This window comes from Corylus avellana, chromosome 6, assembly GCF_965113065.1.
Source record: "Corylus avellana chromosome 6, dhCorAvel1.hap1.2, whole genome shotgun sequence".
Taxonomy (NCBI): domain Eukaryota; kingdom Viridiplantae; phylum Streptophyta; class Magnoliopsida; order Fagales; family Betulaceae; genus Corylus; species Corylus avellana.
In genome coordinates, this window is record NC_142495.1 from 10,140,823 (window position 1) to 10,153,790 (window position 12,968).

General features: G+C 37.2%; 2 protein-coding genes across 2 annotated transcripts; one reads left to right on the top strand and one right to left on the bottom strand.

Moving 5' to 3' along the window:
- The first annotated feature begins 4,632 nt into the window (after nt 1-4,632).
- Nucleotides 4,633-6,854, top strand: LOC132188585 (EPD1-interacting receptor-like cytoplasmic serine/threonine-protein kinase). The gene is made up of 5 exons (XM_059603085.2): nt 4,633-5,202; nt 5,437-5,572; nt 5,682-5,818; nt 5,905-6,028; nt 6,124-6,854. Exons 1-5 carry the CDS (start codon nt 4,810-4,812, stop codon nt 6,741-6,743), a joined length of 1,410 nt encoding a protein of 469 aa, XP_059459068.2. The 5' UTR covers nt 4,633-4,809; the 3' UTR covers nt 6,744-6,854.
- A 2,070-nt stretch (nt 6,855-8,924) lies between these two features.
- Nucleotides 8,925-12,656, bottom strand: LOC132188584 (trimethyltridecatetraene synthase). Its single transcript, XM_059603084.2, has 2 exons — nt 11,683-12,656; nt 8,925-9,694 (listed from the first exon to the last, which is right to left on the bottom strand). The coding sequence occupies exons 1-2, from the start codon at nt 12,580-12,582 to the stop codon at nt 9,065-9,067; spliced, it is 1,530 nt and encodes a 509-aa protein (XP_059459067.2). The 5' UTR covers nt 12,583-12,656; the 3' UTR covers nt 8,925-9,064.
- Nucleotides 12,657-12,968: the final 312 nt, after the last annotated feature.

Here is a 12,968-nt window from a genome sequence, read left to right on the forward strand (position 1 = left end):
ATCACTGTTGATGCACGCCAGGCGTGGTCAATATCTTTACCCAAAGTTTATATACTTTAAAACAATATAAAACAAAAAGATTGTCATAAGATTGAGGGATAGTTCAGTTGATATTATTTCTATTCTTCTTTTTTTGGAAAAAATTTACATATTCCTCTCAAATTATCATTTAACTGACAATGTTCCTCCCAACCTTTCAATTGAGACAATTTCCTCTCTAAATTACTAAAAATTGCCAATGTACCTCCAAGGCCAGCAAAAAGACAAAAATTACAATAAATTTTTGTCAATAAGAAAAAAAAAATCCTTATAATTTTTTTTTTTAACAAAGAAATTTTATTAAATTTCAACTCCCTTTTTTCGTTTAATTTTAGTTCTTTTTTTAAAAAAAATTATTAAGGGTATTTTCGTCATTAGGGGGACATTGACAATTTTTTGTAGTTTGACTGGAGGTGGGGAGGAGGGGGCATTGTCGTAATTAAAAGTTTGGGAATGACATTGTCAATTGGGCAGTAGTTTAAGGAGGTAGGTATGTGGACTTTACCCTCTCTTTTTTTGGTTCTTTATTTTAATAAGCTTTGAAAAGCTATAAGAAACTTTAGATTTTGATTTCGATTATTTGATTAATATGGTAAGACTCATCGGATAGAGGGCCCATACATTAAGGGAAAATGGTTAGAGTATTACAACTTTCATGTGGCAGTTGATTTGACGTTTACCACGTTTGTCACTAACTAATTAAATTGACAGGTCTTCGCCTTATATTCAACCACACAACCTTAACCCTCTCTTCCATTTTGAGACCTAGCCACCTCCAACCACCACTGAAACCCATCACCCCATAATCATTCCACCTGGCTACCACATTTGCATCACCACTGAAATTCGGCTACCATATCAACATCATATAAGGGAGTGAGATCTGAGTTTAACACATGAGGAATTTAAGATAGTACACTACTTGGCTCGATTGTGTTATTGATTAGGATGATGTAGAATCATCAGGTTCCCAGAGATCTCTCATGAAAAGTCATGTAGATGCATATAATCTTTAGTGATCAAAGGTGGAATCAATATTTTTTGTGTGGGGGGTCCGAACTTACTTATACAAATAAGCATATAGATGCATATAATCTTTATGTGTGTATATGATGCAGATCGGGTAGCCAAACAGAAGCCACCGTTCGAACGGCCAAGTAGAACTGAAGGTTGGTAGAATGTCCCATTCAAAGCTCGTTCAAACAGCCATATGTTAAATTCTAGTTTTTACGCTTTCAGTAGTTCCCGTTCAAATGGCCATATGTCCCATTCGAGCGCGTAGCCGTATTTGTTTTATTTAACTAACTTTATTTCGTTATTTTATTAGGGTTAGGGTTTTGAGAGTTTATATTTCGTGCTTTATTAGGTTTAGGAGTCTTGGGGTTATAAATACATACTTATAGCCTCTAAAAAGTCAGATTTAGATTATTATTGAGTTTTATTAATGAGAATACTCAAAGTTGAGTTTATTTCTCTTTTTCCTTTAAACCTTAGATAGACTCTATTGTTTTTAGAAGAATTCTTAGGTCTTTGATAGAATCTAGATCTAGAATTATTTTCCCGTTCTTTCTTGATGTTCTTTGCTGCAGCCCACTAAGTCGCGCTGCATCAGTTGGTATCAGAGCTCAATTACTTTCTATGAATGGGGAGGAGCAACCGTTGTGCAGACATGAACGAGGTGCATGTGCCCACGAAGGCAGCACATAAAGAGCAACTGGCGATTTGTTTACGGTACATGGGTGGTGGACCGAACGGTTGTCGTCACCAACCAAGACCGCAATTCGCGGAGGCGGAAGGCAAATCTATCGCTGAATGTTGGCAACACGTGGAAGATCAATTTGAGGCTATGATGGATCAAATCGAAGACCTCACTACCCGAATATCCAACATGGGTGGTCACAATGGGAGTGGATCTAGAAACTCGTTTGCGGAGCGCCGAACACACTGACGTCAACACAGTGCGCAAGCTCATGCCCATCAGCGGGTGAGCAGGATCAAACTCGATTTACCGAAATTCCAAGGTTGCTTGCAACCCAAAGAGTTCGTGGTAATAGAAAAATTAAAAAAAGTCAAAAAAAAAAGGTGTTTAGGGGAACAGGGATTGAGGCGGAGAGTCCACGACAAGCCAATTTGACCTTTATTCGCCAACCTCAACTCCATCTACCCAATCTATATGTGGAGGAGCAAGGTGAACCTATTGATGAGGAATTCCAGAAATCTAAAATCCTTAATGAAAAATTCGAGCATGAAGATGTTGAAGATTCTTCACAAGAGTTTGTGGATTGGGATTCCCCACCAACCTATGATGACGATGTTAATGAGGAAGATCCAATTAAGGGACCTTTGCCATCCAACCAAGGGAGAATACGCAGTAGATTGGTTTACTACCATGTTTGACAGCTTCTACCCCGAAGAAGATGCCTAATTGGAAGAGGAAGAGCCCACGGATGACATCGCCGATTATGACAAGGTTGATGAAGACCTTTCAAGTGAATTGCCTAATTTTAATGGTGAAGAGGTTGATTATGTTGATTTCCTTGATGTTGAAGATATTTTAAATTCTCCTAACAATGATTATGGTGAGTTTTATGCAGATGAGGAAAATTATATGTTCACAAGGGAAACAACGGATGGCCCATTCTTGAGTATTTTCATGGCACATGGAAGGGAAAAGGAACGAAAGAAGTACGGCAAATCAGAAGTATTGCCAAGTGGGGTGTGGGGGCCTTCACGACAACCATCAAGGTATTTCGATGATGAGGAGCATCACGCTTATTGTGGGGTGTTGTCTTGTCTTGATCTTGAGGAAGGGCGAGTGGAACGAGTTGATAGGGCATCCGAGGGACCGTGGAAAGAACCAGCCGAATTCGAGGTCGAATTTTCTCCAACCAGGAGAGGATAATGCAGATCGGGTAGCCAAATAGAAGCCACCGTTCGAACGGCCAAGTGGAGCGGAAGGCTGGCAGAATGCCCCGTTCGAAGCCCATTCGAATGGCCATATGTTAAATTCCAGTTTTTACGCTTTCAGTAGTTCTTGTTCGAAAGGCCATATGTCCCGTTCGAATGCGTAGCCGTATTTGTTTTATTTAACCGACTTTATTTTGTTATTTTATTAGGGTTAGGGTTTTGAGAGTTTATATTTCGTGTTTTATTAGGTTTAGGAGTCTTGGGGTTATAAATACATGTTTATAGCCTCCAGAAAGTCAAATTTGGATTATTATTGAGTTTTATTAATGAGAATACTCAGAGTTGAGTTTATTCCTCTTTTTCCTTTAAATCTTAGATAGACTCTATTGTTTTTAAAACAATTCTTAGGTCTTTGATAGAATCTAGATCTTGAATTGTTTATCCATTCTTTTATGGTTGTTCTTCGCTACATCCCACCAAGTCGGGCTGCATCAGTATACGTGCATTTATGTAAAATAAAAATAGAAAAGTCTTAAATTTAATTTCATTTTAAGTCATAATTCATAAATGTATACAAAAGTTACATATCATGAGTCATAAAGTAATTTGATATAAGAGTACAAGAGTAAAAATCTATGATATGGGTGGTGGGAAACTTTATATTTGACGGGCTTAGAGTATCAAAAGCAATACTTTTGTAAATGTTTTAAAAAAGTTTGGGGTTGCCGAAGACCCCCAAGGTTAATCCAACGTCCGCCCCTGAAGATGAGTTTATTTGCAAATCACAGCCAAGGCTATGACCAACACAATTGTGGATGAAATACTCTTAAGAAAACCTAGTTTACTTAATTGGAAAGCATTACAAGAATGAGAAATCTAAGAAAATAATTCATTTTAAAAAACTTCCACTTACCGTCTTATTGGAGATTGTATAATCCTAATTAAACTATTATTCTCAAATTGAATAATAATCATTTTCCCCCAATATTGAGACAGTTTTCTTCCTTTTTGGTCAAATGATATGTTTCAATTCATGACGTACACCCTTCAGATTCATGAACCCGTGTTGTGAGTGCAAGACTAAGAAGGGCTACATTGCTCAGCTTGAGAAAACAAGCAAGAAAAGAGAAGGCAAGTGGAGATAATTTTGGCAGATAGAAGAGGCTGGACGTGTCCCTACAAGGCAAATGGGGGTTGGAGAAATTTTTTTCGATTTACCATAACTATATAATTCAACCCTAATTCGATCTATTTAACTAAACGGTTAAAATCCTTCAACTATAACCGTCGACTCGTAACTCGACTCATTTAATTTAACGGGATAGACTCCTTAACCCTAACACTTTAATTTCATATTGAGTTCGTATTGAATTCGCACGTTATATCAAAAATTACCAGCCTTAACAAAATACACATAATTGTTTTTAATTAAATTATTAAAAAAAACATATACTTTTCACTTCAAACACGTGCCAGTTTAATCAAATAGGAGGTACTAATCCATGAGGCTGCTGTTTCTAATGTGGACCACTCGAAAAAGTATTGCCGCTGTCAACCTTCAAAGTCAAGGCTGAGCTAAGGCCATTTTTGCTCTCTACCCAATAGCCATGGGACCCAAAATTAAATATAGCCTGGTACAATGTTTTTCTTCTAGAGCAACAAGATTTCCATTTATTGTGCAGCAAATGAATTTCTCCAGCAAGGAAAATAAGGGGTGGTCGGTCATCATCAGGCCATAGACTTGTTCATTTTAGTCTTCTAATTACCAACCCCTTTTAACCCCCTCCCCATATCTTTCTCAATAAATTGCTTCAATCTCGAGCTTTAGAGAGACAGTTTAGGATCGATCACTTCAATCAAGCTATGGCTTTCAGAAATATCATCACATTGAAAAGCTGCTTCTCACCCACTTGCTGTTTCAAGGCCAAGAACCCTCTACTCTCTGAGCCAAAACTTGCAGCTTCCAAACATAGCTCTTTCCGTGGGTTGTCCATGTCGGATTTAAGCAACTCCTCCTTGTCGGTCATGAGTGATCTATCCATCTCTCTTGTCGGATCAAATCTTCATGTTTTTACTCTCAAGGAGCTCAAGGATATCACACAGAATCTCTCAAAGAGTAATTTTCTTGGTGAAGGTGGGTTCGGACCGGTTTATAAAGGGTTCATTGATGACAAGCTTAGGCCTGGTTTGGAGGCTCAGCCTGTGGCTGTCAAGGTATTGGACTTGGATGGCAAGCAAGGCCACAGGGAGTGGCTGGTAAGCTTTTTTACCCATTTCAATATCTTTCTCTTTTTGTTTTTTTTGTCGGCGGCTCGAATGGAAGCCTCAGCGGTGTTATACCTCGAGGTCTTGTGTTTCGAGCCCGGACCTAAAGCAATACCTGTGGTTTGCAGACGATTGCACTAGAAGTGGGTCCCTACTTTAGAAAAGTTTAATTAACATTATATGATAAAAAATGGCTATGTTAGAATCATCTTCATAATTCTGCAGGCTGAAGTTATATATCTTGGGCAATTAAGGCACTCCCATCTTGTGACCTTGATCGGATACTGCTGTGAAGATGAGCACCGGCTGCTTGTGTACGAATACATGGAGCGTGGCAACTTAGACAACCAACTATTTAGAGGTATATATATATATATATATATGCCTTGGTGTTTGAAATTAATTTGATATATGTACCAATTTTTCCTGATACAAATTTCTATATATGTATATGTTTGTGATTAATGCAGGCTATTCTGCAGCCTTGCCTTGGTTAACAAGAATAAAAATTGCAATTGGGGCTGCAAAAGGCCTTTCTTTTCTCCACGAAGAAGAAAAACCAGTCATATTTCGAGATTTTAAAGCTTCCAACATCTTGTTAGACTCAGTAATACACTTGATCTTCTTACCCATTTTTCACATTTCACACAGATATTTAGTTTAAAAGTGAGTGACAATAAAAGTACTTCTCAGGATTACAATGCTAAGCTCTCTGATTTTGGGCTTGCCACGGATGGACCAGAAGGGGATGAAACTCATGTCACAACCCGTGTTATGGGCACAGAAGGTTATGCGGCTCCTGAATACATCATGACAGGTAATGATTTAACATGATATCATAGTAAATGTGGTGAATTCGAATACTGACTCTATAGTTTATCGTTTATTTCATATTTCAATTAAATATTTCAGGTCATTTGACGACTATGAGCGATGTATTCAGCTATGGAGTGGTCCTTTTGGAGCTACTGACGGGTAGGAGATCCGTGGACAAGAACCGGCCGGGTAGGGAGCAGAATTTGGTGGATTGGGCAAGGCCTCTTTTGAAGGATACCCATAAGCTTGAAAGAATAATAGACCGCAGGCTTGAAGGGCAGTACTCGAGCGAAGGGGCTAGAAAGGTAGCCTTATTGGCCTACCAATGCCTGAGCCAGCACCCAAAGTCAAGGCCCACAATGAGCCATGTGGTCAAGACCCTGGAGCCTCTCCTGGACCTGAAAGATATCCCCATTGGACCCTTCGTTTACACTGTGCCAAATGAAGAAAACAGTGAAAGTGAATGCAGCATGGCAAGAAAATCAAGAGACCATGGAAATGGAAATAAGGATGAAAAGAAAGAAGAGGAGGAAAAGAAGAAGGGGCGTCAGCAGCAGGGGAAAGGTCATAGGTATAATAGACGTCGGATCAAAAAGTCACTGAGATCTCGAGCCGTCTATTCTGATACGGCTTTGTATAAAACTCTTGGGACTAGTTTGTACTCTTCCGTACTTGAACCTTTGGGCCAAGAGGGCATTGTTAGTAGTAACCCTTAAGCATATTGTACACATTAAAGAAAATTATATTAATTTTGTTGGATATTTTTTCATTGTGAATGGTAAAATTGTAACACTTTCATTGAAATTGAGAGAGTACGGCTTGGTTTATATGTACCTTTTTTCTTTCAAATAAGTACGGATATTTCTCCGTCCACACTTGTTCCAAAGATTCGTGAATTGCCGTTTTTGCTAAACAGTAAGCCGCTGATGGAAAATAACCCATGGTTTATATTTCTGGTATTAATGAAATGTGGACTTGCACAAGGACTAAAAACCTTTGAACCTAAAATTTCCACCACTGCCAACTGTGTGAATGATTACCATCCATATTTTTGGCTGGTTTTTGTTCAAAATTTCTGGCTTTCATTGAATTTTGTTGAGGCCTCGTTGAAAGATGTAATCCTGAATACCCAATTTCCATATGCCTTTTCAGTGAAGATTTCTAAGTCAAAATTCCATGATCATCAGCACTCTAAGCATTGGGTTGGCCAATTCACCGTTGAGAACCAGAAGATGTGAGTCATGTGACCGACCTTATAGTTATATGAGTCCTCAGCGGATTTAACGCATCCTATGGAAGTAGACGACATTTCTTTTGGGCTAGACTCTCATTTTCCACCCCTCCACAAACCCACCCACCTAGTCTTTCATTTCTCAACCCAATTTTGAAGATAAACAGCCATTTATTGAGCTTATGGAGACAAGAATTATAATAATTCAAGAGACAAAGAACTAAAGAATTAAGAAATACAAGAACGCAGAAGACAGAGTTACAAAATAATAAATTAATTTTATTGTTGTTAATGTAAAAGTAGAAATGACTTATAACATTTATATTTTTTCTCTATAAATAGAATATTGTATAAAATCAAAGATATTAAGGAAAGATGTAGCCAATAAAAAAAAAATTTGATATGAAGTATGAAGATGAATCATAAATTGAACCATCTTAATTCTCTGAACCCCTCTTTCCTAAATTATAAGTTAGAATATGTAATGATAAAATCCAAAATGGTACAACAGGATTTCTCTCATGTTATTGCTGTACCGTAGCACCAGTGAACACTTTGGACACTTTATTAGTATAATATACGGTAGCTGAATTATTGTCATCATATTCATTTGTCTAGGCCATCTTGTTCTTCATTGGGAGCGTTGGCGTGGTCATTGCTTTTGTTACAAGCCGTGTGCCTCAGTAGCCGTCAATCCATCAAATCGGAGTGAGTGCTGGGCAAACTCATCTCTAACAAGGGCCCCCAACACGTGTTTGTGTATTATGTGAATAATAAATTCGAGATTGAATTATTCAAATTAATTTATGTAATTAACCTTAAAATTAATTAATTAATTAATAATTAGTATGAATTTACTAAAGATAAACGGTTATGATATTTACTTTAAATAAGAAATTAATAAGTTAATTGAGTTGCTCATAAATAAATGAGCCAAGTTTAAACATAATATTAGTTCAGTAATAAGCTTGAGTTCGAAATAAAATTAAATTAGCTAAGCTTGAACATTCAATATTTGGCTCGACTCATGGTTTTGTTCATATTCCATTGTGTGATCAGGGTGCGTTTGGCATTATAATTTTGAATATAAAAGCGCAATTTAAGACCAAATTGAAGAAAATGTATCGTTTGAAAGTGCGTTTTTATAAAATCGAAATTTGAAAATGTCAAAAAAACTTGATTTTCAGATGTTACTTTTTGAACTCACAATTCTAACCGAACACTTAAAGAAGTGGACCCCCTAAGCCTAAAATTTCATCAGTGGCGCATGGTCCATTGCTAATTTGGTGTCATTTTAGGATGAGAGAAATTGAAAACGTAAAAAAAAAACTTGCTTTTCAAATATTTTACTTATTGAAATCGCAATTCTAGCCGGATACTTATTAAAGAAGTGGACCCCATAAGCCTAAAATTTCATCTGTGGCGCATGGTCCATTGCTGACTTGGTGTTATAGGTTGAAGAAAATCGTGTATGAAATCAAGCACAAGATTGGTTTTTTATTTATTTATTTATTTTTTATATGTATGCACAATGAGAGAAGAGAATTTGAGCTAATAATCTCTACTTCATGAGGCGTTGTCTGCAGCCAATTGAGCTAACCCTTGAGAGACAAGACTGGTCTACTGAAATGCAAAATAAAGTATAGGAAATATAATGCACAAAACAAGACATACAAACATAGATCACATTAATAACCCCATTAACATTATAGCTAGCAAATTAAGAAGCACATGGAGTAGAGGTAGCATTATAACAGCAGCGCTAATACAGTCTGAAAATACTTATTGGAGTGACTTAAGCCAAAATCAGAGGGAGTAAACATGTTGTGGAAGCCTTGGCTCCACAGCAGCAACAAGTGGGATTTTCTTAGGAGTTGAAAGCCCAAAAATTTCCTCCATGTCCAACCCTTCCTTCTCCATGTTCCCTGGCAATTTCCACGTAAATCCATGCAAGAGATTAGCCAAGCTCGACTGAATCACCTTCAGGCCGAGGCTGTAACCCGGGCACATCCTTCTCCCGGAGCCGAAAGGCAGCAACTCATAATCATGCCCTTTGACATCAATGGCCTTCCCGATGAACCTCTCAGGGCAAAACTCATCAGGGTTTTCCCACAATTCTGGATCCCTTCCAATGGTCCACACGTTTACAAGCACCCGTGTCCCTTTGAGAATGTCATAGCCAGCAATCTGGCAGTCTTCGCGGGATAGCCGAGGCACCAACATCGGTGCCACCGGGTGCAGCCGCATTGTTTCCTTGACAATTGCATCAACGTATGGTAGATTGACAATGTCCTTCTCTTCAACCCATCTATCTCTTCCAATTACCCTGTCCAGCTCTTCTGTAGCCTTCTTGAAAACCTCTGGCTTTTTTAGGAGCTCAGAGATTGCCCATTCCACAGTAACAGCCGAGCTCTCAGTTCCACCAGCTATCAAATCCTGAACCATCAATTACCCAAAGCACACAAGTCAGTGATGAATGATAATGAATGACATCTTCCTATTTTTCAATGGGAAAAAATTTACTGGTAAAAAATCAACCAGAGCAAAGCAAAAATGTAGGGTACATGAGTCAAGTGTATGTGCTCAGTGTTGTGAGATCCACCTAAAAAAAAAAATAAAAAAAAAAAAGGGGAGAAAACTTCACTTCGCCCCTGCACTTTTACCTGATTTTATAAACTTCTCATGAACTTTTAAATTTCTCATTTTGGACCCCTAAACTTTCAATTACTCTCAATTAGAACTTTTTCGTTAATTTTAGCCGTTAAAAATACAAAAAAAAAAAGACTAAAATGTCCTTGATTTTCATTTTTTTTAAGATAAAAAAAAAAAAGTTTTGAAAGTTAAAATTTTATACAAAAGTTAGAGGTATAAACGTCATGTAATGTTTAAAATTTAACAAAAAATTCACATTGAGAGTAATTAAAAATTCAAGGGATTAAAATGAGAAATTTGAAAGTTTAAGAAAAATTTGTAAAATCTAATGAAAATTTATGAGGATCAAAATAAAGTTTCCCAAAAAATCAAAAGAATTGGGCCCCATTTGATAGTCTTTTTCTATAAAATGAAAAATAAAAAATTGGGGATCCACCCTTCCTTTCTTATCTGGTATAGAAAATGGTGCAATCTAATCATGAACTGAAAAGTGTACTAACTTGTGTCCAGACAGCAACTTGAGGTTTAACCAATGGAATGAGAGACACGTGGAGACTCGTTTGAGGTAACGGTCAAAGATATTTATGTCACTAATTCAAGTTGAATAACGACTGCCTAATGGGGGTTATGAGAAGTTCAAGGAAGTTTCTAACTAATGAATAATTTATATGAACCAAAATTAGTGGAACACACACAAGGTATTTTACGAATTCTACAAATAAAATATACCACTAAATAATGGAACTAAATATACAGTTAAATTTTTTATTATATATATATATATATATATATATATATAAATTAGATCCTCCAATGGTTCAAGTTTAGGTAGAACTAAAGGTCAACTCGTAATTGAAAATAAAACGATAAAAAAGTAAAAAGTTTTTTTTTTTTTTCTTTTCATATACAATAAATGCAATGAAAGAGACATACGTTAATAATTCAATCAAATAAGCTACACGTACTAGTCGAACTTGACACTTAATTGGATATATATATATATATATATATATATATATATATATATATATAGTTTTTAATTGCCGACAACTTTTTAATCTACTCAAAAGTCAATACAAAATGTCTCGGAGGGATAGCTACACCTTATGAAATGAATGTTATCACTTCGAATTTCCCTTTTCTCCTCTTATGTGAACATATAAAAAAAAAAAAACAAAAAACAAAATCAACACAAAATTAATGTATTAACTATTTACTGCCTACTGAGTAATTATTGACTGCTATCAAATCGTTACTGACTGACAATTGACTTTTGGTGGTCGGTAGCTAGGTGGAATAAAAATATTATTTTGACATTGGTTTAGTTTGGTGGACGGTAAAAAAAAACAAATTTTGTTGGCTAAGTGACTTAACTGATTTTTCAAGTGAATTTTTAATTTTATCTAGTATGTTTTCTTATTGTATTCGTCCAGATAATTTGTGGTTTTCCTTTTGATATATGTTCTATAAATTTACTTTTTCTTTTCATTTATAAAGCATATGCTTTACACATTTAATAGTTTACAAGAAAATTGAAAAATCTTAACATCAAATCTTATAATCGATCACCTATTAACCAACTAACCGATTAACTGAACAAATCGAAACTATTCCTTGAACCCATTTAATAAATAAATAAATTATGAATTAACCCGCTTAACTCTACATTCAACTTTAATTTCAATTAAAAATATTAATGAATAAAATAAAAAAGTAGAGTTAATTAGTAATTTTTTTTTTTTTTTTTGAGGAAATTAGTAATGTTTTAGTACCTGGGTAAAAGCCTTGACGCCATGTCTTTCCAGCTTAACATCGAGAGTAGGATCATCAGCAAGGTCCAACAGCAAATCGACCATGTCCTTTGCAGAATCATCCTTGGCTTCTTTCCTGTTTGCAATATGTTCATCCAAAACATGCTCCAAGAATCTATCAAACTTCTTGCTCAACGCCTTCATTCTCTTAATATACCCCTGCAAGTCCAAGAAATCGATCCAAGGTATGGAATCCCCAATATTCAGCACCCCGCTCAGCAAGAAAAGCTCGTCCAACATCTTCTTGAACTCCTCCGGGCTCACAATCGACGCCTCCGATTCGTCAGTGTACTTCTTTCCGAGCACCATCCGGCTTATCACGTTCAGGCTCACCGTCGAAAGGTGGTCTTTCAAGGTCACCGCCGTGTTCTTCGACTCGTACAGCCCTCTCAGCAACGCGTTCATCTCCTCCCTGCGTATGTACTCGTACGATTCTAACCGTTTTACGCTGAAGAGTTCCATCAAACACATCTTGCGCGCCTGCCGCCAGTATGGCCCGTAAGGGGACCACGTGATGTCGGAGTAGTTGTAGGTGGTGTACTTTCCGGCGGCGATTTTGGGGCGGTTGGCGAAGGTGACGTCGTGGGTTTTGAGAAACGCCTTGGCCATGTCCACGGAGGACCCGACGACGACGGGGAATGAACCGAACCGGAGATGCATAATGGGGCCGTATTTTTGGGACAGCGCGTGGATGGATCGGTGGGGGAGTGAGCCAATGAGGTTTAGATTTCCGATGACCGGCCATGGTTTTGGGCCTGGCGGCAAGTTTGCTTTGCGGCGGCGGAGGTGGCGGGAGAGGAGGAAGAGGGCTAAGGTTGCCAGCCATGCCGCTGCATATGAAGCCCATGAAGGAGATCCCATTGGTAGTGACTGAGTTATAAGGATCAGCACAAATGGGTGTGTTTCAGTGTGTGTGTGGGTGATGGATGTGAAAGTAGTGATGGGTTATTTATAGTGCTAGGAAGCTACACTTTTACCAGTGTCTTTGTGGCTAAATGTGAATGACCAAAGTCTTTATTTATCTTAAAAAAATTTAACAAAGTCTTTGCTTTTGGGAAAAAAAAAAAAAAAAAAAAAGAAAAGAAAGAAACTATGGAAAATGCTACATTACAAAATTTTTTCTCTAAAAGCTGGTTTTTAAATGATGTGTCATTATTCAATAAGATCAATTGGTGTTCAATGAGAGACGTCAAATCCTTTTATGACATTCAAAATCGCACCTTCTAAGGCATGTTCTAAGAGTTGTC